The sequence below is a fragment of the Vicugna pacos genome, chromosome X (genome assembly GCF_048564905.1).
Source record: "Vicugna pacos chromosome X, VicPac4, whole genome shotgun sequence".
Classification (NCBI taxonomy): domain Eukaryota; kingdom Metazoa; phylum Chordata; class Mammalia; order Artiodactyla; family Camelidae; genus Vicugna; species Vicugna pacos.
Genome location: NC_133023.1, coordinates 105,205,945 through 105,231,139, shown reverse-complemented (window position 1 = coordinate 105,231,139; position 25,195 = coordinate 105,205,945). Strand labels below are relative to the sequence as shown.

The window sequence follows — 25,195 nt, the reverse complement described above, 5'->3', positions numbered from 1 at the left end:
AGGTTCAGCTTGGCCATCAGTAAAACTTGACAAGTTCACCCTGTTAGAAGCAAGAATCATGGACTTCATCACCACGGGGACTGCTGTCTGTCCTTCCACGGGTGACCTGACTCTTGCCTCAAACACTTACCTCTTCCTTTCTCTGGTACTCTCCTGTACAAGTGACCAGAGCTGAGTTCTTAGGCCTTAAAGTGAATGTGGAGAGGCCATGAGAAGGGCAGCGGAGCTGCTGCTGAGCCCGTGTGGAGGCCTGCTTGGTGCACTTCAGCTAGAACTCCGTGCACAGAGCAGGCTGCTGGGTGGTGGGGCGGGGCCAGGGTGCAAGCACGAGGTGGGTGTCCCAGCCATCTGGCTGGGCCAAGACGGCTCTGACCCCTTTCCCACCAGGCCCAGGGATGTCTAGGCGGGACAGGTCCTAGAACAAGAAAAGCCCACAAGGCCCCACGACTCTTGTCTATCTCCCGGCAGGCATGGGGTCTGCAGAAAATGCTGCTCATACTCTGTCCAACACTGCACTAGTTTTGAGGGCCACCTCTTAGCCCCCAGAAAACAGATCTGGAGGCTCAGGGCCAGGAGGTAGTCACAGTGATCACAAACTTGCATTGGCAAGTTTTGTGCCCTGTTTGAAGCGCTTTAGTGGCACTGGTGCATTTAATCCTCAAACAACCTAGCACCACCCCCAGTTCGGAGACAAGGCAATAGTCAGGAGGTTATGAATGTGGGCTCTGTAGCCAGACTCCCTGCCCTGGCCCTGACTTGCTGTGTGACCTTGGGCAACTCTGGTGACTTCTCTGTGCCTCAGTCTTCTCGGCTTTAAAGAGAATAACAGCCCCTACCTCTGAGGATTAAGATGAGAAAAGGCAGGTGAAATACTGAATTGCCCACTCAGGCTGTGGGCACCAGCCAGTGCTGGCTGGGAAGGCAGTTCTTGGCAGCAACAGCATCCCATTTGGGGAGCCTGGCCTTTTGCCTCTGTCAGCGGAGGTCACCCGAGCCTTTTCTCTCCTAGCCTCATGGAGCTTGGCTGCTTGCTCCTTCTCCTGAACGTTTCCTCCAGCCCCACCTTTTAATCGGTCGCGTGTGATTTTCACGACCCCAGTTATCAAGGATTCTCCCTGTGAGTCAGGCTATGCATGTTCCCCATTGAAGACAAAAGAAACCAAAAAGGCTCACAATGTTAGATGCTGACACGTCTCCAGGCTGAGGATCTTGCCTGCTAGGGTAAGAGTTCCAGGGCTGATGCTGGCGCTCCCCCGAGCCAGCCGCAGAAGTCCACGAAAACAGATGGCAACAAGCCTATAACAAAATCAAACCAAAGTGCTCCTGAACTGTGGACAAGGGCCTGCCGCACACCCTGGCCCCTCCCCACAGGAGCTCTGCTTGCTGTGTGCGCCCATCGAAGGACCAGTCCTTGGTGTGGAGCCCTCAGCTTGGCTATGCTGCATGAAACCTGGATGAAAAAGACATGGCCTCTCTCCTCCGGGGACTGCCACAGTCACGGTCATCCAGGGCCCTCAAAAGAGACGTGCTCCCTGTGGGCTACGTCCCCAGCCAAGCACTTGATGGAGGCAGAGCGGGAGCCAGAAGTACCGAGGATGGTTAGGGGAAAGCTTCCTGGGAGGAAGCGTGCCTGAGCCTTGGGAACTGTAAGAGTGGGACAGGGGAGGAAAGGAGGGCAGGGAAGGCCAGACACAGGCAACGGCGGGAGTCAAGGCCGAGAGCGCAGTGTGGGCCGGGAGCTGCAAGCACTTCAGGGCCCAGAGAAGAGTGCGTCTAAGGAGGTAGATGGAGCCAGCTTATGGGCCTCCAGAAACTTCTGAGCAAGTGTGAACATGATCAAGTCTGTGTTACAGAAAGGTGATGCTTAAGAGTAATGGGTGGTTTGCTGGGGAAACTAGTTTGAGTCAACTGTATGAGTTCAGATGAAGAATCAGGAGGACCTGAACTTGGGCAGACCCTGCTTCCTGGTATTCTCCTGGAGTCCCTTTCATGCTTTCGTCTAATGAACAGAATATACAGCACAGGTGACGTGATGTCACTTTCAAGACTAGGTTATAAAGACAGTGAATTCTGAGTTGCTGGCACATTCTCTCTTGCTCGCTCTGTTGAAGCCAGCTGTCATCTTGTGAGATGCTCTAAGAGGCCCACATGGCAAGAAACCAAGGGAGGCCTCTGGCCAACAGCTCATGAGGAACTGAGGCTTCAGTCCAGTAACCTGCAAGGAACTGCTTCCTGCCAACAACTACAGGAGTGAGTTTGGAAGCAAATCCTTGTGAGAGACTTGGGGCCAGAAGACACAGCTAAGTTGTGCTGGGATTCCCAACCCACAGAAACTGTGAAGTAATATATGCGTGTTGTTTTAAGCAGATGTTTTGGGGTAATTTGTTACGCAGCAACAGACAACGAATACAGGCAGGGATCTGAGCAATGAAAAGTGGGAACTGTGCTAGACACCACCCGGGGAGAAGTCACTGAACTGAGTGAATGATGAGACTGTAGGAGATGAGGGACAGGGAGAAGTCACAGGGATCCTGAGAAGAGCATGGGCTCTGGAGCAACACCTCCCGCCTTCAAGCTCCTACTCCACCTCCCGCTAACTGTGTGACCCTGGGCAAGTCATTTCAACTCTCTGAGCCTCAGTTTCTTTGTATGTGAAATGGAGGTGGTAAGAGGCACCGCCTGACACGTCTCTGTCCTTTTCATTTTGGACCTGCCTCAGCACCCAGGGCAGTGATGCCCTGCACGCTCGAGCTGCCCAGCAGACGTTCGCGGTGGCATTACTAGAAGGCTCAGTGTGCTGCCTCACGCCAGCAGGGACAAGACTGAAGTACTTCGGTGCAATTTCCTTGCATCCTGTGAAGCCTTCACTAGTCCTGGGTGAGGGAAGAGTGCCTCGCCGCCCAGTGCAGGGGAAGGCAGTTCTGGGCGCCTCTGCCTTGTCTGCCCTGGTTCCTTGCCTTGGACAGCACTTTCCTCCCAGGGAAGTTAAGTGACCTGCGTGGGAACTAAGCCATTACCTTGGCCTCATGAATACTGCTCTTTCACCATGCAGTATCAGCTGGCTTAAATCGGCTTTTCTGGAGCCCAGTCCCTTGTCAGAGAGGACTCCAGCCTGGATTTGCCTCCAGAGCCAGCTGTCAGTAGCACAAGGCACGGTGCTTATTTCCAAAACAAAGGGGCGCAACTAGAGATGAAATGGGCTTACCTGTCTGGGCAGAGAAGGCATGGCCTCCGAGGCCACCGACCGCGGAAAGCGCTGCGGCTGCTGCATCATCTGCTGCAGAAGGAACGAAGACTGGTCAGGCTGCTGCGGCAGCCGCAAGGTGGCTGTGGCCGTGGATGAGGCCGTGGCTGAAGAGGCCTGGGTCAGTGTCGGCTGCTGCAGGTAGTGGAGCAGGGACGGCTGCCGGGACGCGGCAGGCACGGAGGGTGTCTTCTGGGGGCCCGGATCAGAGAGGAAGTGGGACAAGGGCTTGGTGTTGCCAAAAGTAAATGGCTCCGGGGCTCCCGGGCCGGGGCTGGTCAGCCCCTGCTGCATGATCATGCTCAGGGTTTTAGGTGAGTGGGTGGCCATGGGCTTGAAGATGCTGTTGGCTTGCTGCTGCTGTGGCGGCGGCAGTGGCGGCGGCTGGCTGAGCGGATTGCTGGTGGGTGTGAGGCTGCGGATCAGGGAGCACTGTGGCGTGAAGGACTGCTGGGGCACGCCTGGGCTGGACAGCTTCTCCGGCCGGTAGGGGGTGGTGGGCCCCGGGTTGCTGGTGGGCAGAGCAGACATCAGGTGCCCTTGAGGGTTTTTGACGGTGGATGACACCAGGTTGGCGAGAATGGAGCTCTGCGGGCTGAACTGTGGCTGCTGATGGAGAGCAGGGCTGGGGAGCTTCTCGGGAGCGTAGGGCAGGGTGGGCCCGAGGGCAGTGCTGCTGCTGGGCGCCACGCTGGAGAGTAAGGCATTGGGAGAGCCTTGGAGGGCGCTCCCCGGCAGGCTGCTAGACGACATGCAGGACACCATGAGGCTTGGGGAGCTGAAGGGCTGCGGCGGGTGTGGTGATGGCACAGGACGGTAAGGTGGGGAGAGGCCTGGAGGTGGCAGGCCAGACCAGCTGGTGGTGGGGCCCGGCTGCTTTGTAGTGGATCCCTGCTTGCTGGCCGCCAGTGCCTTCAGCTGGTGGGCGTGATGCCACTGAGGCACTGGGAGCGGGGGCAGAGCGGCAGGGAGCATGGCCTGGGCCTGTTTCTTGGCCTGGGTGCCCAGAGAACTGGGTGAGACCATCTGCTTACCAGTGGCGGGAATCACATAGCTGATCCCCGCCGAGGAGGGCGGGATCTGAAGCGACACACCGGTGACCTGGCTGCAACTAGAGGCAAACTCCTTGCTGCAACCGAGGCTCTCCAAGGGTGGCATCTGAACTGAAGGCGGCTTGGGTGTCATGCCAAGGGTTGCCGGGGGGTGATCTAAGATCAGTGGTTCTTCCGGCTTGCTCCCCAGGATTTTCTCCAGATCGAGCTCACTCGGAGAAGGTTCTTGAATTCTGGTTAGCTCCTCCAGCAGATCTTGAAGCTCCTGGTCCACAGCCGGCATGCTGTTGGTTTTGTCATAGTAAGGAAGAGGGGGTCCTTTCAGGCTCATTTCTGCTGTCGGCGGCACCACAAATGGTGAACCCATGACGCTGCCGTTCATGGGATTATTTTCCAGAAGTAACGAATGGCCAGCTGCTCCCATAGCTGCAGGGCTAGGGTTCATGGCTAGCACAGGAACCTGCAGCTCTGCACAGGGGGTGCTGGGATGGGCACCTGAGCCCATAGAAAGTGTGACATCTTCAAGGCAAGGTCTTTTGATTTTATTAGGGTAACCCCCGTCGGCCATGCCTGAAAGCTGGAAATTATCTCCTTCCTGTCTCCTCTTAATGGTTCCCTGTGGCTGGAATAGAAAAGAGAAGAGGGAAGGAGAACCAGAGAGAGAGAGAGAGAGAGAGAGAAAGAGAGAGAGAAACGTTTATAAAGGCTTGGCACTTTAAAGCTATTGAACAGTAAACTTGCAAGATAAAACAGATGTCTCAGTTTTAAGACTTACAGTTGTCACAACTATACAATACAGCCTATCTTTAGAACCATGATGCTTGTTTCTTTGTTGCTGTGCTTCATTTTCACTGTCTTGTTCCATTCCAAATAAAGCACGATGCTGTCTGTATACCAAACACTACAGAAAGTCACGCAAACGATCTTCTCTGCCCACTTGAAGGAGCGCTCAGTACAGTTCTGCACAAGGCATGGAATGAACTGTGCTGCTCCAGGCAGACACTGGAAAGCAAAGTAGAAGCAGCTAAGAGAGTTTCAATCCCCACTGTCTACAGAGATCCTGCTTTTTAAAAAAAAAAGCAAAAGCAGAACATAGACTTTTAGGCTGCCTCCCTGTCTTGGTCAAAGGCTGCAGTGAGAAAATGGGATACAGCAGAGACTGCCAGGGAAAGAAGTAGACCTGGGCGTGTACTTTTGGGCAGCTGTCTGAGAGACACAGTTTAGAGGATAACACAAGTTGCAAAACACTCATTGTAGCATGCTGCCATTTATCTGGACAGACACACACACACACACACACACACACTGTGAGCATACAAAAACACCTTGGAAGAACCTAGATGCAACTGTTTGGAGTAGTCCTCTCCTGGGGATGACTGCCAACTCCCTTTCTATTCTCTGCATTTTTGTATTGCTTGTTTGTTTTGAATGAGAAGGACTTATAATCCAAAAAAATGTATAAAGCTATCTAAGAAATTCCTCTGTGCAGATGCATCCTCAGCTGGGGGAGACAGGAAAAAACAGGAAAAGGTCCCAATCTGTGACCTGCACTTAGGGGAGTGGCCCACCATGTATAAAAGAGTAGCCTTCAGGAACAGAGTAAAGAAGTTAGGACGGCAGTATTTCCTACTCTTTCAAGGCTTTAGGCTGTCACCTGTGGCTGTCGTGTTAATGACCGTGACCTGCAAGTAAAGGGAAAAGGGAGTGGAGTGGAGAGATGCGTGTGGGAAGAGAGGAGCACGGAAACATTTCTGTTGAAATGCTTTTTCATGTAAGAAACCTCTTTCTAGCTTTGGAAGTCTTACTGGGACATCCAGTGCTGATCTTCCAATGTCCCCTGATGTTTGGCTCGCTGGAGGGTCAGCGCGTGCATGGAGGCCACCTGCTAGCATGACAGTGGTCATGACTGATTTGCAATAGACAGCCAGGTTGAGAACCACTGGCCCAGAGCACGGGTGGGGGCAGGGTGGCTTAGGGCCCTGGTTCCGAGGCAGATGCAAGTAGGTCTTGGTCTTGACACATCATCTCTCTGAGTCCCAGTTTCTTCACTTGTAAAATGAGCATAATTTTAGTTCTCATCTCAGGATGCTGCTCAGACCATGAAGTGAAATGGGGCAGATTCCCTGACACCTAGTAGATCCTCATTAACTGGTAGCCGGCATTACAAAGGGTGGATCTGGAAGTGCTCTGGAGTCCAACCTCGTCCTTGAAAGACAGGGACCCTGAGACCCAGGGATGGGCAGGGCCTGGCCTGAGTGGCTCAGCCAGAGGGCCCCAGGGCCCAGGCAGACGCAGGGCCCGCCATCACCACTCAGCTGCCTCCTGAGCCACAGCCTTCACCCGCCCTGGCGGCAGCCCACTGACTGCCCCGTCCGGGCAGGACGGGCTCCGCCACTATGAGTGGGGGGGCTTGGCCTACTTTGCCTTTTCTTTTGTGATGTCTGCCAACTAGGTAATGGCACTGCGTGGACCAGCTCTGCCAGCAAACTCATCTGAGGCCTGATGACCAAGTAGGGGCCAGGAATGGGTTGAGGGGGTACAGCGGGCACCGGAAGAGTCCTCTCTAGTCTCCTGCTCCACCCTCGCACCCAGGAGTGCTTGCTATGTAGTTGGCCCACAGTGGGTGCTCAGTAAACAGCAGCCGAAGGAATCAACGGACCAACGAACACAAGCGACCCAGTACACAACAAGCTCCGCCATGTGTTTTCCCGGCAGTTCACTCCATCAATGGCGGGCCACAGACAAGCCCCAACGAGTTTGAAGAAATACAATATACTGAAAATAGGAATGTCTACAATAGATCAGTAAGGAATGACTGAGAGGAGGCTTTACGCAGGATCCCCAGCAGGGAGTCCAAGTTGGCGATGGCGGGGCCGGCTGCGCTGTCCGTGATGTCTTGGACTCAGAGCAGGTTTAATGCCAGTGGAGACTGTGTAGGACCAGTCGAGGGGGAGGATGGGGTTGTGGGGAGGGAAGGAAGGGAGAGAGGAAGGGAGGCCAGGGGCTGTGAGTTGCAATGGCTCAGAATCCCTCACAGATTTTGTGGGTTCCCAGGGCTTTCATTTAATTGTTGGTCTGCCATTAACCTGTTGGGACTAAGGTGGAAGAAGGTGAACCTGGGATGCTAAAGTTAATATTGGGTGCCACTGGCAAAGGAAAGGGGTCTCCAGCTCTCTGAAATGAGAGTATGTGCACACATGACTTTTCAGGCACCCACTGAGTACCGCCAAGCCAATGTTCCCCACTCAGTTCCAATTCTGGAACCCAACTGGGCCCTCAACACCAGTGTGGACCCCGGGATGCCCTTGCGAGGTGTTGAGGTTCCGTCCCACGCTCGTGGATCGGATCTTCAGGAGTGGGGGCTGCCCAGCCTGTCCATGGATGCCATTGGTGCTTGCTTCTGACAGCTTTGGGAGGATGCTTAATCAGGGGGCCCGGCTGGCCTTGCTGTCCCTGGGGGTGGGCTGCAGTCCCAGCAGCAGGACAGGCAGGAGCCTCTTCCCAGCTTTCATTTTCCAACAGACCTACATGAGACTCTGCTTCACTAGAGGCCACGGCTCGACATTTCGGGTTTTACGGTGAGAATTTCGAACAGTTCACCTAAAGTACCCTGGCCGAACGGCCAGAGCCCCAGCCAAGCCTAAATGAGCTGAGGGAAGGCGGCTGTGTTTACACGGAAGTACTCAGCCTCGCTACAACAGCACCTGCTGCCAGCAGGCATCCACGAGGTGTGGAGATCTCCTACCTGGCTAATTTCGCCCCTGGATCCAGGCTCCGCTCAGCACCTCCTCCTGTGCAGTTCCCTGACTTATGACTCATCACAATTGTGAGAAGCCAGCCAGGGGCTTTCCCCGATGCTGGTGCTACACTGGCGTCCCCGCTGGGTCACCTGGGCCTGTGGATGCTGCTGCTTAGCTTGGCCTGGGGGCATGGCGTGTTTGACTGAACCTGTGGCCACCATTCTAGATCAACTGCAGCAGAGAGCTTGCTACTCTGGAATGACTTCCCCTCTCAACATCATGTTGGGGACAGCAGGTCCTCACCAAACTTCTAGAACCTTCTAAACATTCCTACCTAGGTGCCATTTTCCAGTCTCTGTGGACTCTGTGACAGTAAGCTATTGGTCCTAGTCACCAGCCAACCCCTACTTCCTTCAGGCCTTGTATTATACAGGCCCCTGCCCATTCACTATGAGAACATTTTTTTTAACAATAAGTGAATCAGTAGACACTAGCAGGATTTCTAGAGAATACATCCCAAGCATCCCTTTTTACAGAAAAAAGAATGGGTTGTGATGTCATTACACAGCTAGTTAGGGGCTAACAGCAACACTAGACCCCGGGAGGCCCAGTTCCTGGCCTGAGCCTTCACAGGTCCGGCCTTTGGTGGTGGTGGGGGGAGGAGAAGTGAGGGACGGTGCCCTGGCGTCTTTTAGACAGGAATGACTTTATCTCCATCCACCAGTGCCTGCCGAGTCCTATTTCATAATTGGGCAGACAAAGCCACCAATGTGATCCCCACGACCTTATAAACATTCATTAAAATGCATGTCAAAGCATGTGATGCCTTCCCCGCCCCCTAAATAATAAGAAAACAAAGGCAACCCTTCTGATAGGGGCCAAGTTCAGCTCTGAAGTCAACATTATTTCTGGTTCTGTCTGAACAGTGACAGATAGCAATTCTTCCCTTTCTACATTTTTTAGTCCAGAATGGCAAAAAGGGCAAAGATTTCTTGGAAAAGGTCTAGATTATAAGAGTCCATGCTCATAAAGTGGCCATAATGAATATAAAGAATGTAACATACATATATGTTATATAGTTATATATGTACTCTTTCCAATGAAGTCTGGAAGGCTGCTCTAAACACTTAATTTTGGACACTCTAGCTGGAGGGTTAACACGGACACCTGTAAAAGACCAGCAAGAATAGGCACACGTCCCACTGGGTAAGACTGTGGGAGGCTGACAGTAGCCGGGAGAGACCAGCTCAGGGAGTTTCAGCTTCCCTCCAGAGGCCCCTGGGCAAACATTGTCAAAAAGCTGGAAATGGCCTGGGGCGTAGTCCATCTCCCCCTTCCTCCTCCACTAGCGCCCCCTCTGGCCCAGCTCGGGCCAGTCAGCTTGCTGATCCTCCCATTGCCTTTCTCACAAGTACATCCACACCCTGGCAACACGTCGGTCCTGTTAAATGTGCTCCCTATGAGTTTCTAAGAACCTCGTGCTGGCCAACTAGCTTGAATTTCAAGCCCTCTGAGACAGGAGTGTTTCCCAGTAGACTTGCTCAGGACAAAGGGGGGAAGACTTCGTGGGGCCTGGTGGAGAGAGCCCCAGAACAGACGAGACATGACACATCAGGAAGAGAGACAAGGAGGGAAGGAGGGAGAGAGAGAATATGCCTGGGTAGATACATGGGACCAGAGGAGCATCCGCAGCTATATAAATATACCCGTGTCTGGCCAGAGGTCTATTTGCATGTTTGTTTTGCAGAAGGATGTCCCAACAAACTGAAACTGACCTTTCCACAGAACAAACAGGATTTCCAGCATTTCTCGAATGGTAAGACCCGAGGCTCTGGAGGATCCCTGGGTGCTTGGGAATGCCAGGGAATCCTGAACACTGACTGGCTTCAAGAGGAGTCAGTTTGTCTTAGGAATGAATCTCTGCCAATTGGTGGTTTGGAGCAAGAATCTCACCCTACAGTAGGGGACGTATTGGTGTCCCGGGCTTGCCCTGAGCCGGTAGAGACTGCACGCTCAGCCCCTTATACAGGCAGAAGTGGGCTGGAGTGGAGGAAGGATACCTGGAGGAGCCACCAAAAGACCTGATTAAAGTCCTAGCTCCTCCATTTGCTGTGTGACTATGGGCAAGTCACTCCCCCTCTCTGAGCCTCAGTCTCTCCTTCTGTGAAATGAGTACTCAGCCTGCCCTGGGTGCTCACAGCATTGTTGAGGTGTGCCCATCAGGGGCAGTCACTGTCACTGGTGTCATTCTCCAGGTCCTGGGTCCTCAGGCTGCCCCAACGCCCTCCAGGGTGGCAAATAAGGACACATCCACTAGAATTGGGGCATGGGGAGGGAGCAGAGGGAGGCGAGTAGCCTGGTACTGATGGCATTGACCTGACAGCCAGCAGCGCTGTCTTTAAAATTCCACCTCACCAGTACCCCCGTCCCCCAGGTTCCACCACACTCTTGGTGAACTTCAGCCATCCCAACCAGTGGGCTGTGGCTTCAACAAGCTTTAGCCAGAGCCATCTGAGCAGCAGCACCAACAAATGCAGAAACGAGCAGGCCTCGGTGGGGGATTTTCTAGAACTGGGTTCTTCCTTTCCGTAGTATAGACACACCAGTTGGAACAACTGGCAATTCTAAGACTGACCCCAAACCAACAGATGTATATGGATTTACTGGGCTCATAATTCATACTGTCCCACCTCTGAGAAGCCCCCCAGTATTCTGTCACTGAGCAAGCGTTTCTTGAGTGCTGGCTTAGCACTCCTAGGCTGTCAGAACTGCCAGGCCCTTAGTGACAGGCTGGTCCCTCCCATTCACGTTAGGGCTCATGAGGCACAGAGCCAGGAAAAGATGTGCCCGTGGGCCAGCTCCTCTGACTCCCAGGTTGGCCTCTTTTCACTGAAAGAAACCCTGACCCAGTTTCCTCCAAATACCTGCCCACGTAGCATCACTAGTGGGGTGAAGATGACTATTTGGGGGAGAAGAGAAGGATGGAGTTGGTGTGAAATACTTGGATGGATTTGGCGAGGTTGGCCTAGAGATCAGGCAGGTACTGCCTGTGGGGCTGGAATAGAAGCTGGAGATCAAAGGCAAGGGTGCTGTCCCAGGCCAGATGATTCTGCAGGACTCAGGTTATCAAGCGTCATCTGCATTTCACCTGAATTAGACTGATGAGCCCGGAAACACGCAGGGCAGGGGAAAACGGGAGGCAGAGCTGAGGTTGGCAGCCACCAGGGCCACTGGGCAGACCTGGGTTTCTATGTGTGAAGAGGGCAGAAGGACCGTTGGAGTTCATTTAAGCCCAAACTTCTCACTGCTCCCTGGGGGCTGCTTCTACGTATCTTGTGGTGCAACCTCTCATATGTTCCGATCCCACTCTGAGCCCCAGTGTCCCCATCCATAAAGTGAATGGTCCCAGCTTTGGTAAGCTGATGCTATGACTTTCCTCCTGGACTGCTCCTGCAGAGAAAGGAGGAATTCTCTTCTTCCTCACCTAAGAGGGCCTCTCTCCCTGGGGGGCAGGTAGGCGGAGGAGGGCCTAACATCTCACGAGTATCCCCGCCACGGGCAGGGTCTGTATTATCACTTCCAATCCCAGATCCTCTTCAAGGAAGCACAACTTGCCCCAGCACATTTGGGGGCCAAATTATGGTCCTCCCCAAATCTCTATCCCTTTCTAACAAGGAATGATTTGAACATAGTGCGTGTGCGTGTGTATGTGTGTGTGTGTGTGTGTGTGTGTTTAGACTAGCAGTGTTGATCCTGAGTATAGCAGGTCTGGGCTAGTTGTTGACTCAAGAATGGCGGCCCAGTGGGAAAAAAACATGGCGGCCTGCAATTTCGGTCAAATGAGCTGTGACACATTCTATTCGAGTCCTACCAGATCACCAGTTACCAGGAAGGCTGTTACCTCTCCAACCACCTCTGAGGACCCAGTAGTTTAAAAGGAGTGAAGAGGAAATCACTTGTGGATGGATGGGTACCATCCCCACTGCACCCAGATGCAGATTTCTGCTTTGTGGGGACTGAGGTTTCTCCAGTGTGGGGAGCCCTCTTCATGAAAGAGAGTATAATGTTAAAGAACAAAAGTAGGTCCCAGGCTTTGCAAGGTTCAAAGTTCAGTCCTGAAGCTTAAGCACAAGAAGACTTGGCCCCTGCCTGTGCCCCAACAGTGGGAGGAATAAAATGGCAACAGGCTTTCGACTGATGTAGGAATTTCCCTGCCTGAGAAATCCAATAGCTGCGTAGGTGGGAGAAGAATCCAGAGACACCTGGTTAGTCCAGTGTGTTCTGGGGGTCACGGGCTTACTGAATAAGTACATTTTAGCGGCTGAGTGCCAACTTCTGGCTCTAAAATATATCAACTGCCTGCAGATGTCCGCACCCAAGTTAGTAGATTTTAGAGCCAAGCTGTTTGAGCTCTGAGGCCATAGAAGCAGAGGCTGGGAGGGGACATGGGATAAGGAGCATTGGGTCAGTCCAGAGACCCTCCCCATGGTCTAGGTCCTCTATGTTTTCCAGCTTTATTGAGGTATGATCAACAAATAATAATGATATGTATTGAGGTTGTACAATGTGGTTTTTTAAGATGAGTACAATGTGATGATTTAGTATCTGTAAACGTTGTGAGAGGACGTAGGTCCTCTTTTTTCTAAATTGAGGCCAAATTCGCAGAGTATGAAATTAAGCTTTTTAAGTGTACAGTTCAGTGGCCTTTGTTCACGATGCTGTGCAATCAAAAGTAGGAGAGCGAGGCCACTTCCTAAATCTGTTATAGGAATCCCATGAGCCTAGAGGTGTCAAGTGTGCACGCACCCAGCATGGGGTACGTACCAAATAAATATTCTCACCCTTTCCACTCTTGCAAATGCAAACACATTCTTGGTGGTCCTAAAATGGTCTGTAACATATTTACCCAGCAACATCTACCATTCAAGGCAGCTCTGCCTTTATTCACTGGCTGCCCTCCTGAACAGCTGTGTGCGAGGCGAACTTTTGTAACTCAATCATAATAAAATGCAACAAGAATTTGCCATTGAAAGCAAACCCTCAGTAAATCCTTTTTATGAAGTGGAAGATCCCGCTTCCAAACTTATTTTTTTCTAAAGGTGTAGTGCTTGGAGATATTAGCCTTTCTTGTAATGAATCCTAATTTAATTTTGACCACAAATACATGCTGATGTTCCAGAGCCCCAAAGCCCACAGCAACAAGAGTAGGTATCCTATTGAAAATAATGTCAACCTAAAAAGGTTTCTTTCTTTCACTCTGTATGCAAAGTGTCTGTGAATGCATCATGGAACATGTCATATGGCCTGACAACCTTCCCCTGCCTCCGTGTGTGTGATGGTGGTGGTAGTTCTGGGACAGACGATGGTGATAGTCACGGTGGTGGTAGAGGTGGAGGTGACGGTGATGGTGATGGTGGTGATGGTGATGGTGATGACGGAAGTCGGGGGGATGGTGGTTGTGGGGGGGCGGTGATGCTGGTGGTGGTCTAGGTGGAGGTGATGGAGGTGGTGATGGTGGTGGAGGTGGAGATGGTGGTGGGGGTGGTGGAGGTGGTGATGGTGGCAGTGGATGAAGTTGCAGAGGTGGAAGAGATGATGGTGGAGATGGTGGCAGTGAGGAGGTGGTAGTGGTGATGGTGTTGGTGGTGGTGAGGTGGTGGTGGAGCAGGTAGCGAAGGTGGTGCTGATGGTTGGCGTGTTCCTCCAGAGTACCTCCTTCCCACTCTCCCTCTCTGTAAGAAGCTCCACTGCCTGGGCCGGAGGAAGAAGACTCACTCTGAATGTGTTATTAACAGAAACCCAAAACTGTCTCCTTGTCATCATTCATAATTACCTTTTTCTCACTTAGAAAATTGAAGCTGAATTACCGGCAAAAACACAGGAGATTTTTGTTTGTTAAAATGCTGCCAATAAAGTAATTTTATGTCAGATTTGACTACAGGAAAGGGCAAGGCATTTCTAAGTTCCTTAGCTGTCATGTGACTTAAAAAAATCGGATGGACAGCAGTTAGCTACTGTACACCGAGCTCTTTGAAGCCATATACTCAGAAAGCAGATGTTAGATGTTGGTGTTTGGGTGACTGGCTTCCTGGAGGTATTTTATATCAGCCAAGTTCATTGTTCTACAACCCAAAGGCTTCTAACTGTACAAAGCAGGGCTGTCTAGGGCGCCCAGAACAGAAATCCCCTAGGAATGAGCGCACGCCAGGGAGAGAAGTGGGGAACTACACCGGAAAGGAGCTGGGATTCTAGCGGGACAGACGGCAAGCAAACAGCAGAACGGAGTGTGAGCCACACCCCTCAGAGGACTGAGGGGCAGCGATGTGGCAGAGTGGCCAGGTGGCTCCCAGGAGGAGAAGACATCTAAGTGGCCATCTGAATGCAGGCCAGGAGAAGGACCAGGAGCAGAACGCTCTAGATTGGAGGGCAGAAGGGAGAGGCCCTGGGGTCAAGCTCCTCGCGAGGTCCAGGCACGGGCAGGTGGCCAGGGTGCTGGGTGCACAGCCATGGCTCTCCAAGGGCCTTGCAGGCCCTGGGAAAGGGGTAGATATAAGATGTTTGCAGTGGGAAGTCTTTTGCGGGGGGTTTTATACAGAGGACAGATCGGCTCGAGCTATTTGTATAACATCTGTTCGGATGTCGCTGGGAGAGAGAAATAGGTGTTGCCAGAAGAACAAGGAACAGTTACAGAGGCAAGGCCTCTGGAGAAGAGATAGGTCAGAGTGAGGGCATCTGGCCAGCTTTGGCAGAGCAGCAAAGCAGAACACTTGGAAAGACACAAGGATCTGTGATGGTCCCTCAAGTGGCAGAGAAGGGAGTACCCACCTCTTAGAGGAAACTCCAGCCTTGGGGAAAAAATGAACCAAAAGCCCAGCGACCTAGATCAGGGGAGGGTCAACTTTCTGGAAAGGCCCAAAGAGTAACTATCCTGGGCTTTGCAGCCCTGTGGTCCCTGTTGCGATGTTACAGTAGACAGGATGGTCATGCCTGGTGGCGGGGGGCTTGTGCTAATACAACTTTATTTACAAAACAAGCTCTGGGCCAGATTTAGCCCAGCCCTGACCTACCGCACAGGTTGAGCATCTTCCCCTAGGGACGTGGGTCGTTTCCAAATCGTCCTCCTCACACTGCAGGGGGCCACTTAGGTCTAGTATTCACGACAGTGGCAGGCAACATCTTTGGGGCTGAAAAGCTTCAAGCTTTCCATCATCGTACAAGTTAGGTGACCACTTCTTAACTGGGCAAGGCAGGTAGCAGCCCCCAGTGCCACGTGTAACCTTCAGTAATGACAGTTATTATTATTGCAGGTTCCAGGACAGAGAACACTGCCTTATCCCGAAGGCCCGTCTGCCTGGCTCTTCCAGCCTCTGTATCCTCCTTCAACTATTCACATCTTGTCCAGGAGACAAAAGCACACCCTCCTCCCTCGCCTTCCACTCAGCCTGCAGGCTTTGGTCCAGCTCAAGGCTGCGCCCTGTTAGGCCTGTGAGGTTCCCATCTCCTCAGAGCAGCTCCCTGAAGTCCGGGGCTGTTTCCTCCTAAACTCTGGACCCCCAGAGCACCTAGTCTCGTGACCAGGCTCAGCTGGCATCTGCAGATTTGAATCAGCACCAGAGCAAAAGGTTTCCTGCCAATTATCCTGTTCTCTCCTATTTCCAGCACAAGGCCAAGAGGCAACCACTTTTCAAAAACTGGGATGAATTCACTAACTGGCCCAAGGACCTTGGACATCCCTTCCCCTTTGTGTGTCATTGGCCTCTTGTGTTCAACAAAGGGGGTGACCTGGACAATTCTGAAGGGAACTTCTGGCCGAGAGGAAGAGCGGCCACTGCTTACTGAGCATTTACTATGTGCCAGGTACTGAGCCAGGAGGTCTCAGGGTCCCGGGAGCGCCTGTGCCAGCTGACAGCCTTGGGGAGCAGCCGACCTGGAGAAGCAGCTTGGGACAGAGAGTCAGGAGAGGGACAGAAGCAAGTTTGTGTGCAGGGGTGCAGGCGGGGAGTCAGGCAGGAGGGAGGGCGTGGCACTGCAGCCATGCTGGAGTCTTGGGTCTGGACCCCTCAGTGGTCAAGTCTGGCAGCCAGAGGCTCCTGCCTGCCTTTCTAACTTTGGTACTTTGCGGTTGGGGATTTGCTGAGAGGGGAGGAGGAAGAGGATGAAGAGGAAGGAAAGGCAAAGGAGGAGGAGGCAGGGTTCTGATAAATTCATCCATGTCGACTGCAGAAATCAAAATCTGTAGCCCAAACCTCAGAAGTGCATGGTTCTGAACGAGGCACCCCAGGGGCAGCTTAGGACCTGATGATCTGTCTGCCATGAGAGCCACACTGCATTCTCAAGCTGAGGGTTTTCAACAAAAGCAGGAGGGCTTCACCAGCACAGGCCAGCCCAGAGTTTGGGGAGCCCCAGGACCGCATCCCCAGAGCTGCCCCACTGCGGCGGTGGTGGTGCCTGAGCATTGGCTCAGCAGGCTCTCCTGCCACCTCGACCCAGGGTCCCAGTGCCCACCCGCCTCTGCAGGGAGCTCAAGCTTCAGATACCTGTCACCTTGGGCCTAATGTCAAGGAAGCTGGGGGCAGGGGCCAGGCAGGAATGCAGACAAGGACAGCGTGGGCTCCTGAAAGTTCAGAAAGAGGCAGGGCCTAGCTCCCAGATGCCAATGGAAGCCAGCTGCCAATCAGAACTTCCCCGCCCAGAATCCTCCCCTTCAAACAGACTGAGATTTTCAGGTCACTGCTTTGCCACATTGTGGCAGGACCCGGATGCAGAGCCCAGTGGTGTCCTGCAGGCCGGGCAGCGTGCAGTCCCTGTAGAAGAGCCTGGCTGAAGGCGAGGCCTCTGCATGGCGGGGTGTCTGGAACAGGGCAGGGCTCTCACTGTGGGAGGAGGAGGAGGGAGGAACGGGAGCGAACAGCTGCGTGCTCCGTGGGGAGGATCCCCAAATAGAACGGCGTAGACGCACTGCAGGCCTTGACCCAGAAGGCTCAGAGCTCCACCATCAATCCAGTGCTCCCCGGGCAGCGGGGCTGTTGATGGGACTGAGATATTCTCAGGGGCCCTGTGTTTCTACCTGAGCTCCAAGGACACACGTCTCCCATTGCCCTTCTGAGCCAATGCCAACCTCTGATCATTTTTAAAAAAGTGCTAACAGTGGTAACACCCTGGGTGGTTTCCACCATGTTCATGTTCCCTGAACCACACCTTGTTCAGTGTCATTCCAGAAGCCCTGACATGGGCAGAGGGGAGTCTCATGCAGGATCCCAGTATATGTCGGGGACAGCTGCCTCCCTGAGGAGCTGGTTTCTAGAAGCAGGGCTAGACACGTAGCTCCCCTCCCCTGGGGCCAGACCCGCACCTGCACCAGGCCCACAGCCTGCGGGAAGCAGGGTACACTGGGCTGCCTCTCCAAGGTTTCCAAGAGAGCTGGTTAGACAACTCAGCGCAGGTCCTGTCCGGTGGTCCCTACCTCCCTGCAGGGTTCTGATTATCCTGGCTGTCGGCTCCCAAGCTGGGCAGTGGACAATGCTGGTCAGAAGGTTCTAGGAAGCCATAAGGAGGAAGCAAAGATGCCTCCACTCTTTCTCTGTGGATGGGCTGTCTGCCCTCGGAGTGAAATGTCCAGGCAATCGTTTGCTGCTTTAACGCAAGCCACTGAGTTGTGCCAGCCTGTAGAAGGCTCTGAGCTCCCAACCTGGGGATGGGACACAGCAAAGGAGGGGCTTTGGGGCCCCGGCACCTGGGTTTGAGATCTGAATTTCCAACCTACTGAGGGTGTAACCCTGGCAAAGTCCCTCAGTCTTCGCAGTGGTGAAGTGGAAATATTAATCCTTGTGTCTCAGGCATAGATGAGTGAATGTCTACAAAGGAGCCTGCAGCAGAGAGCCACTCTGCCATTCTCTCCTCATGGTTTCCGCGGAGGACGAGCAGAACTAGAATAGGATGCATCTGTTCCCAGGGGAGGAAGACTGGGCATAGTTTGCTCCTTGACTGGGAACTGCCGTAGCCCAGGGTCTAGCACAGGGCTAGGCACACCAGAGGGACCCTGGAAATGTGGCAGGAGGCTGGAGATAGGTCCTCTGACCTCAAGAGGGAAGGAGTTTGCTTACGGTCTCCCAAAGTGCTACTTACAGCTCTGGGATCACATTGGAGGACTCCTTATTGAGTCCTCTGCTTTTTTTGCAAGGAAACACATGTGCTTCCAAGGATGCTGGGTACAAATCATAAATCTGGTCCCACGCCACAGCAACAGGTGAACGGACCTCCTCCTACTGGGTATATCTAAGGTCACCAGTCTAAAGAAGAGGGACAGAGAGAATGGGGACGGTATTTCTGTAGCCTTCCAAATCATCTCTTGTTACACTCAGGGCTCCTTCTCCCCCTTCCTCAGCCCCATCTGCATTTAGAGGTGAGAAGAAGAGGGGAGGGGGTGGTTTAGGTGGTGCCGTGGATTAAAAGCAGGCTGCACTTGGGACCATCCAAACGGGGACCCTTCATATAGCTCCCCACCTTCTCGATGAGCCTATTTGTGCAAGTCACTGGATTGCTCAGCTCTCAGTGCCCTCATCCTTAAAGAAGGAGAATGGCTGAGAAGCTCAGAAGGAAGACTGGGCAGGCCAACTCATTGTAACCTATACAGTCAGTCATTTACTATCATTCAATGATGAAACACAGAAAATGGGCAGTGAGGTCAGAGTCTCTGTCCTCGTCTGATTGTACGTCTAATGCCCATAATGCCTCCATTTTGTCTGGAGCTGCCTTATGAATGAACTAGGTGGCTGCTCTGAGATGGAGAATCTTTGCAATTTGTAGTGGGAATGTAGACAGAGATAGAGATGACATGTGACATGTAGACTGAGTTCCAATTCCCCGCAGGTTCCAAAGTGCTCCCATCTGGAGCACACTGGTAAATGATCGACCCACCATGCTGGGGGAAGAATGGCCATCTTAATTTCAAAAAGAGGAATCAGATGTTCTGCCTCCTGTTAAAGCTCCATACACTAACTGCAGAGACTGGATGCCTTATGAACCTGGGCTGGATGCTGGGAGGGCATGAGGAGCTTTCTCATGATGACTCCTCCTGCCTGATACGTGCTCGGAGCTTCATAGGTTTCAACATGCTTCAGATCCAAGAGGCAGCAGAGCACAGTGGTGAAGAAAGCAGACTCTGAGCTCTGCCACGTCTTACCGCTGTGTCTTTGTCAAATTGCTTAGCCTCTCTGATGACGTGCCCCAAATGCTTAGCAAGTGCCTGGCATCTAGTCAAGGTGCTAGTCATACTCCTGGTTCATTTCACATTTGTCCTCAGGGTGGGCAAAGGATGGACAAAGCCCCCTAGCTACTTGAGAGTAAAAGCAAGACTAGAATCAGGTGTCCTGAGCCCGGGTCTCAGGCCAAGAGCAATCATCCCATCAGATGCACATTTTCCTGCAAGGGGACTCTCAATTATTCCCATGGAAATCCCAGGACTCTTTAAAAGAACTCTCCTCTGGGATTGATACAATTTGATTAACAGATCTTGACTTGAAATTCGTTTTTGTTGTTGCTGTTGGTCTGTTTCTTGGGAAAGGGCAAGAGAACCAAGTAAACTGAATGTCTGAGTCAGATCTCCATGTTAAGGATGCTTGCAGGAGGAGGGAGAGTGGTACAAGGGAAGTGTTTCCAGAGGTACACAGTTTCCTGGGACTGGGGTGCAGGGTGTCATCCCTGGATGTCACAAAGCATCTAAGGGAGAGCAAGCACTGGGAACAGCCGAGGTCCAGTTCAGGGCCCACCTGGAAGTGCCAGCCCAGCACCCACACAGGACCTCCTTCTGCTGCTCCCATTCCAAGTCCTGCCATAACTGGTTCGTACAGCGTACCTGACAGGTGTGCCAAAGGAATGGGCTCCCTCAGCAGCATGGCCTTCAGAGACCAGGTGCCTCTTCCAAGAAGTCAGATGTGGTTTTTACCGCAAAGAGAACTCATCTGAGAGACTTGCCTTCGGAACCTGAGGCATAGTTGTCAAATTGCCTCGATTGAGGAAAATCTTTGGTCTTCTAGGACAGCTTGGAATTTCGGAAACAGCTTGTTCAGAGCCATGGGTGGAGAACAACGTGTGCCACGGAGGGGGGAGAGGGGCTGATTTTGATCAAGTCCAAGCTGTGACTATAAAGCAGTGAATGTGAATTTTTGGCAAGGCTTATGAAGGGCTCTGAAGGCCACCTGCCAAGAGAAGCCACTCCTGGAAATGGCATAAACGAGGGCAGCTTCTCTAGTGTGAGGGCATGGATGTGCGCTCCAAGGACCTGTTCTAGGAAAAACCCTTCTAGCATTGAGATCTATACTGATCAAAACCAAAGAAATTACTACCTAGTCACACATTTTACAAGGGTGTTGGTGGGGCACATGGGCAGAAGGGGAAGAGATTCCCTGCACTTACAACCCAGCCCTCTTTTCTCCTAGGAATGGAAACAAGTGTGAAAACAATGGGCAAACTGAAAACCATACTGAAACTGACCACGGACTCTGGAGGCACTGCCAAGAGGTTTCCCTTCACTGACTCAGTTGTTGACCGCTGAGAGGCAAGAACTAAAAAGGGTAATTAGGATGGAGGGTAGAGATTGCCTTTGAGAGATGACTGATGGAAGGGCTGGCAATTTGGAGGACAGGCTGTTGGCCAACTAATTTCTCCCACTCTGCCATCCCATCTGACCGCTGTCTCTGTGCAAGCTGGAACTTCAGTAAACAAAGTTTTGTAAATGTCTACATACTCAACTAGATCCCACATTCTCAATACATTGTTGGTGGTAGACAATCAAGGAAAAAAACAGAAACAAGATTTCAACAAATCCCCCCCATCACCTGGGCATGTATCAAGATTCTCAACTCAACAGAAAGCTGACTTACTGAAAGTGGATTGCCCGTGGAATGGGAGAAGCCAAGCCCTCTAGTTGTGTGAAATGACATCACCTCAGAGCCCCAAGCTCCTAGTTCTCTGAACAGGAAGGAAGCAGACCCACGGCTCTATAAAAGCCATTTCCTCTCTGCTCTCTTAATTTCAGAGATTAAGCCAGCCACTCCTCTGTGGACCTAATACACCGAGATAACAGCTATTGTGTTTGCTGCAACTCCTACTAACGGAGCTAATCTTAGTAGATTGGCGATGTTGGAGGCGTTCACTGTCAGATTCATCCAACCAATGGCTCTCATGGCCCCTTCTAGCATCCTGGCTCCTAGACTCCCACTGGAATCCCTAACTCTGAGTTTCTGACACATAGATGATCTCTGGGTTCCAAGGGAGGACAGGAGAAATTTGTCAGATGAGTTTTTAAAGGGACATGAGGACTAGACAGTCAAATGGGAATCTCTTGCTGTGCCTTATTCACTGGCTTCCTGTTCTCAGTGGTACTGGGAAGCTAACACAATACATCTAGTGCCTGTCATTCCCACATTCCTGGTTTCTGTTAAGAAAAAAAGAGGCTTCCCCCCCCTTTCATCCTTCCTCTCTAGTTGAAGGGGTGCAGTGCAGAGATAGCCGGACTGGAAACCCAGATGGAGCCTTGGATGCTATCTCCTGCTATTCCAGAAACTCATCAGGGCCAAGGTCAGCTCATCGCCTAGATCTTTTCTAGCTCAGATTACAGTTCCTTACATTTTGGGTTGGTTCCTTGCCATCAAGTTTGCACAGAGAATTTCAATAACACTTTGTGAATGAAAAATGTTGCCTGCCATATCAGTAAACAAAGGAGGTTGCAGCCATCAAGCCACTACACAGCCATCTCTGACAGTGAGCCCTGAGGGGACTCAGGTTGGCAAAGGACAGGACACTGGCCCTAGAGAGCTAAGGTGGATGTGAAAGGAGTGATTTCAATGAGCCCGCCCATTAAATTTGCACCTTCCCAAACATAGAAAAGTGCTAAATTCCTTGACTTGAGATATCTGGTTTTCTTTAATTAACAGTCATCTTTTGATGGTCTAACTACCTGGTCTTTGTTGCCAAAACTCCTATATGTCCTGGCTTCTCCCTTACCTCTTCGGAGCAGTCCCTCAAAGTGATCTGAGAGGCTGTCTCCCGAGCTTGAAGTCCTCAGAAAGTCCGCAGAACAACACATCATTCTCAACTTTTAGGTTGTGCATTTTTTTTTCAGTCGACAACATTTTACGTTCAAGTTTAAGATAAGAAGCATTCAACACCCCCCTCCCCCCCATAGCCCATTGTCTGACCGATTCCTGGAGCTTTCTGGGCTCCTGACGATTTCCCACCATGGTGAAATGGGGAAGCATGCTCTTGATTACAAGCCGACTTTTCCAGTCGTCCATGGTTTGACCTGCAATTTTATTCTTGACTCTCCAAGGCGCTTCCCAAACGACCTAGACACAGGGCTTTGGGAGACAAAAAGTACACTGTCTTTCAGATATGAAGATGAGACCATTGACCCCATGAATCATCGACTTTCACTCTGAGGATAGGTTTGGGTGGAGTCAGCCACATCCCATTTCCTGTCTCTCTCTCCATCCCACCACCCTCATCGAGCCCCTCCCATCTCCAGGGATGACTTCTATGAGGCAGTTGGCTGGAATGAGACAGCAGTCCTTGGCCATGGGGCAGAGCAAAGTTCAATGGAGAGCTGAGGGATGGGTGGAGAAGCAGTCTGATGTAACTAAAATAACAGTGGGCTTAAAAGCAGGGAATGTGGGTCCGAAGTCTGGCTTTGCTTTTGTTTGGTATGCAGTGAGATCTGGGGAAAGGCTCTTCTGTTCTCTGACACAGGGTTTTTTATATGAACATCATGGTGGTTGGATCTGGTGATGGCTGACTGCCCCTTCAGCTCTGCTGAAGCCGTATGGCCCAGAGAAGAAGCAGCTCCCAACTCTGCCCCTGTTAGCACCCAGCCAAGTCAGCTAACAGTTCATGACCTGTCAGTGGAAGAAAGCGATGCATGTTGGAAGGGGCTCATGGAGCTCCGGTGCACTGATTTATAAAAAAACGACCCAAGCAGGTTGTGATCATGGCTGCCCCAATTCACGCCCTCCATGACAGATAAGCAGATTTTTTAAAATTTTTCTTTATTTCATTTCTTTTTGTTGTTCACGATGCACACATGAAATAATAGCTCTTCTAAGGCCTTCATATGTGAGTGAAGCTCTCCTTCCCATAGATCGCCTTGGCAGGACAGAAACAGGTCTACAATTTCAATGTCCAGATGCCTACCTCTGGAAAAACAGAGGGGCACTTTTCTCATTCTCCCATTGAGTACAACTAAGACCTCTGGACATTATATATTAAACAACCATAAGAAGACCCTGAAAGGTGGAGAGAAGAAAGCAGACTGGATAGGGACCTTGGGACCTAAAGAATGATGCGGTGGTGAGCTCTCAGTTTTTTTTTTTCCTCATAGATCCTAGATCCTGGATCTGAAGAAGCTGGCGACCCCAAATGCCAATGAATACAGACAAAAAGGCTCCCCAAAAGCCTGTTCTCTTTAGCCAAAGGACCAGGAAAGGGGCAACCTACCAAGACAGAAAACTTTTGTATAAGAACCATTCTAATTCTACTAAACACAACAGCAAAAGTGTGGTTCCATCACCCCATCAGCAAAGGCCAAGTGAGGACCTAGACTCCACTCCCAACTAGCAATCAGCAGTCATTTCTCCCTGTCCCTGCTAGGGTGGTGGTAGAGGGAGCCTCATAGAGAGCCAGGACCTTTGCCCCTGCACAGTGGTAATCAGTCCGCATCCCATCCTTCCCAATGTCAGTGGATAACACATGAAGAACAGTAATGGGGCACTCCTACCCAGCCCAACCAGGGTGGTATTAGCAGAAGCCCAGAGGGGAGCTGGAACTACTTCCACGGCCTAGCAGTAACGAGAAGCCCCGACCTCCCTGGTGTCAATGAAGGCTTACAGGGGAACCTAGATTTCCATGCCTACATGGCAGAAATGAGACAGTGCCCCCCTTCTCAACCAGAGCATTGTCAGAGGATGCCAGCTAAAACAGAAGATCTAAATGAGTGCTGAAAAGTATGTTTCACGTAGGGGAAGGGGAATCAAAGCATCTTCAGATGAAAGAAAACTAAAAGAATTTGTTATATCAGACCTCTCCTATGAGAATGGCTAAAGGAAGTTCTGTAAACAGAAAAGAAATGATAAAAGAAGAAATTTTGGACATCACCAAGGAAGAAAGAACAATGAAATGAGAAAACAATATGGGTTAATGTAATAGACTTTTGTTTTTCCTTTCAAGTGTTCTAGATTATGTTTGGTGGTTGAAGCACCAGTTACACTATTGCATGCTGTGGCTCCAAATGTGTGTGGAAGAAATACTTAACCCAGTTACATTATAAACAGAGGATGGTGGTAAAGGGGTGGAAAGAGAGGAAGGTTTCTATACTTCACTTGAATTGGTAAAATGTTGAGATCAGTAGGCCCTTATAAATTATGTATATATGATGTAATACCTAAAGCAACCATGAAAAGTGGGCTAGAAAAAGATACATGCAAGAAATATCACATGATACCACTAAAAATACCATATGATATCATTTATATGTGGAATCTTAAAAAGATGACACAAATGAACTTATTTACAAAATAGAAACAAACTCATAGACTTAGAAAACAAACTTATGGTTACCAGGGCGAAAGGGGAGGGTGGAGAGATAAACTGGGAGTTCGAGATTTGCAGATACTAACCACTATATATAAAATTGATAAGGGGGAGGGCATAGCTCAGTGGTGGAGAGCATGCCTAGCATGCACAAGGTCCTGAGTTCAATTCCCAGTACCTCTGTTAAAAAAAAAAAACAAACCTAAAATTAGCTTCCCCCTTAAGAAAAACAAAGGAGAAAAAAGAATTTTAAAAAAGTAAAATAAAATAGGTAAACAAGATCCATGATTTAAGAAGCAAAAATTAAAATAAATGAAAGGAAAAATAGAAAAATTTATATTTACAGTGGAGACTTCAACATCCTTTCTCAACAAGTGAGAGAACAATTAGACAGAAAATCAGCAAGATATAGAAGAATTCAACAACACCACCATCGAATAGGATCTAATTGACATTTATAGAACATTCCCCCAAAACCCAGCAAAATTTACATTCTTTTCAAGCACCCAAGGAATATATACCAAGATAGACATATTCTGGACTACAAAGCAATCCACAAAAATTTAAGAGTTGGAGTA

At 51.0% G+C, this 25,195-nt stretch overlaps 1 protein-coding gene across 1 annotated transcript in view; it reads right to left on the bottom strand.

Moving 5' to 3' along the window:
* MAMLD1 (mastermind like domain containing 1) overlaps positions 1-25,195 on the bottom strand; it is a 112,853-nt gene that overhangs the window by 34,123 nt on the left and 53,535 nt on the right. The window contains exons 3-5 of the mRNA XM_072956455.1: positions 22,235-22,393; positions 3,206-4,918; positions 1,174-1,296 (exon numbers count right to left, since the gene is read on the bottom strand). Coding sequence (XP_072812556.1) covers positions 1,174-1,296; positions 3,206-4,918; positions 22,235-22,330 — 1,932 coding nt within the window. The 5' untranslated portion in view covers positions 22,331-22,393. The remainder of the gene's footprint in view (positions 1-1,173; positions 1,297-3,205; positions 4,919-22,234; positions 22,394-25,195) is intronic.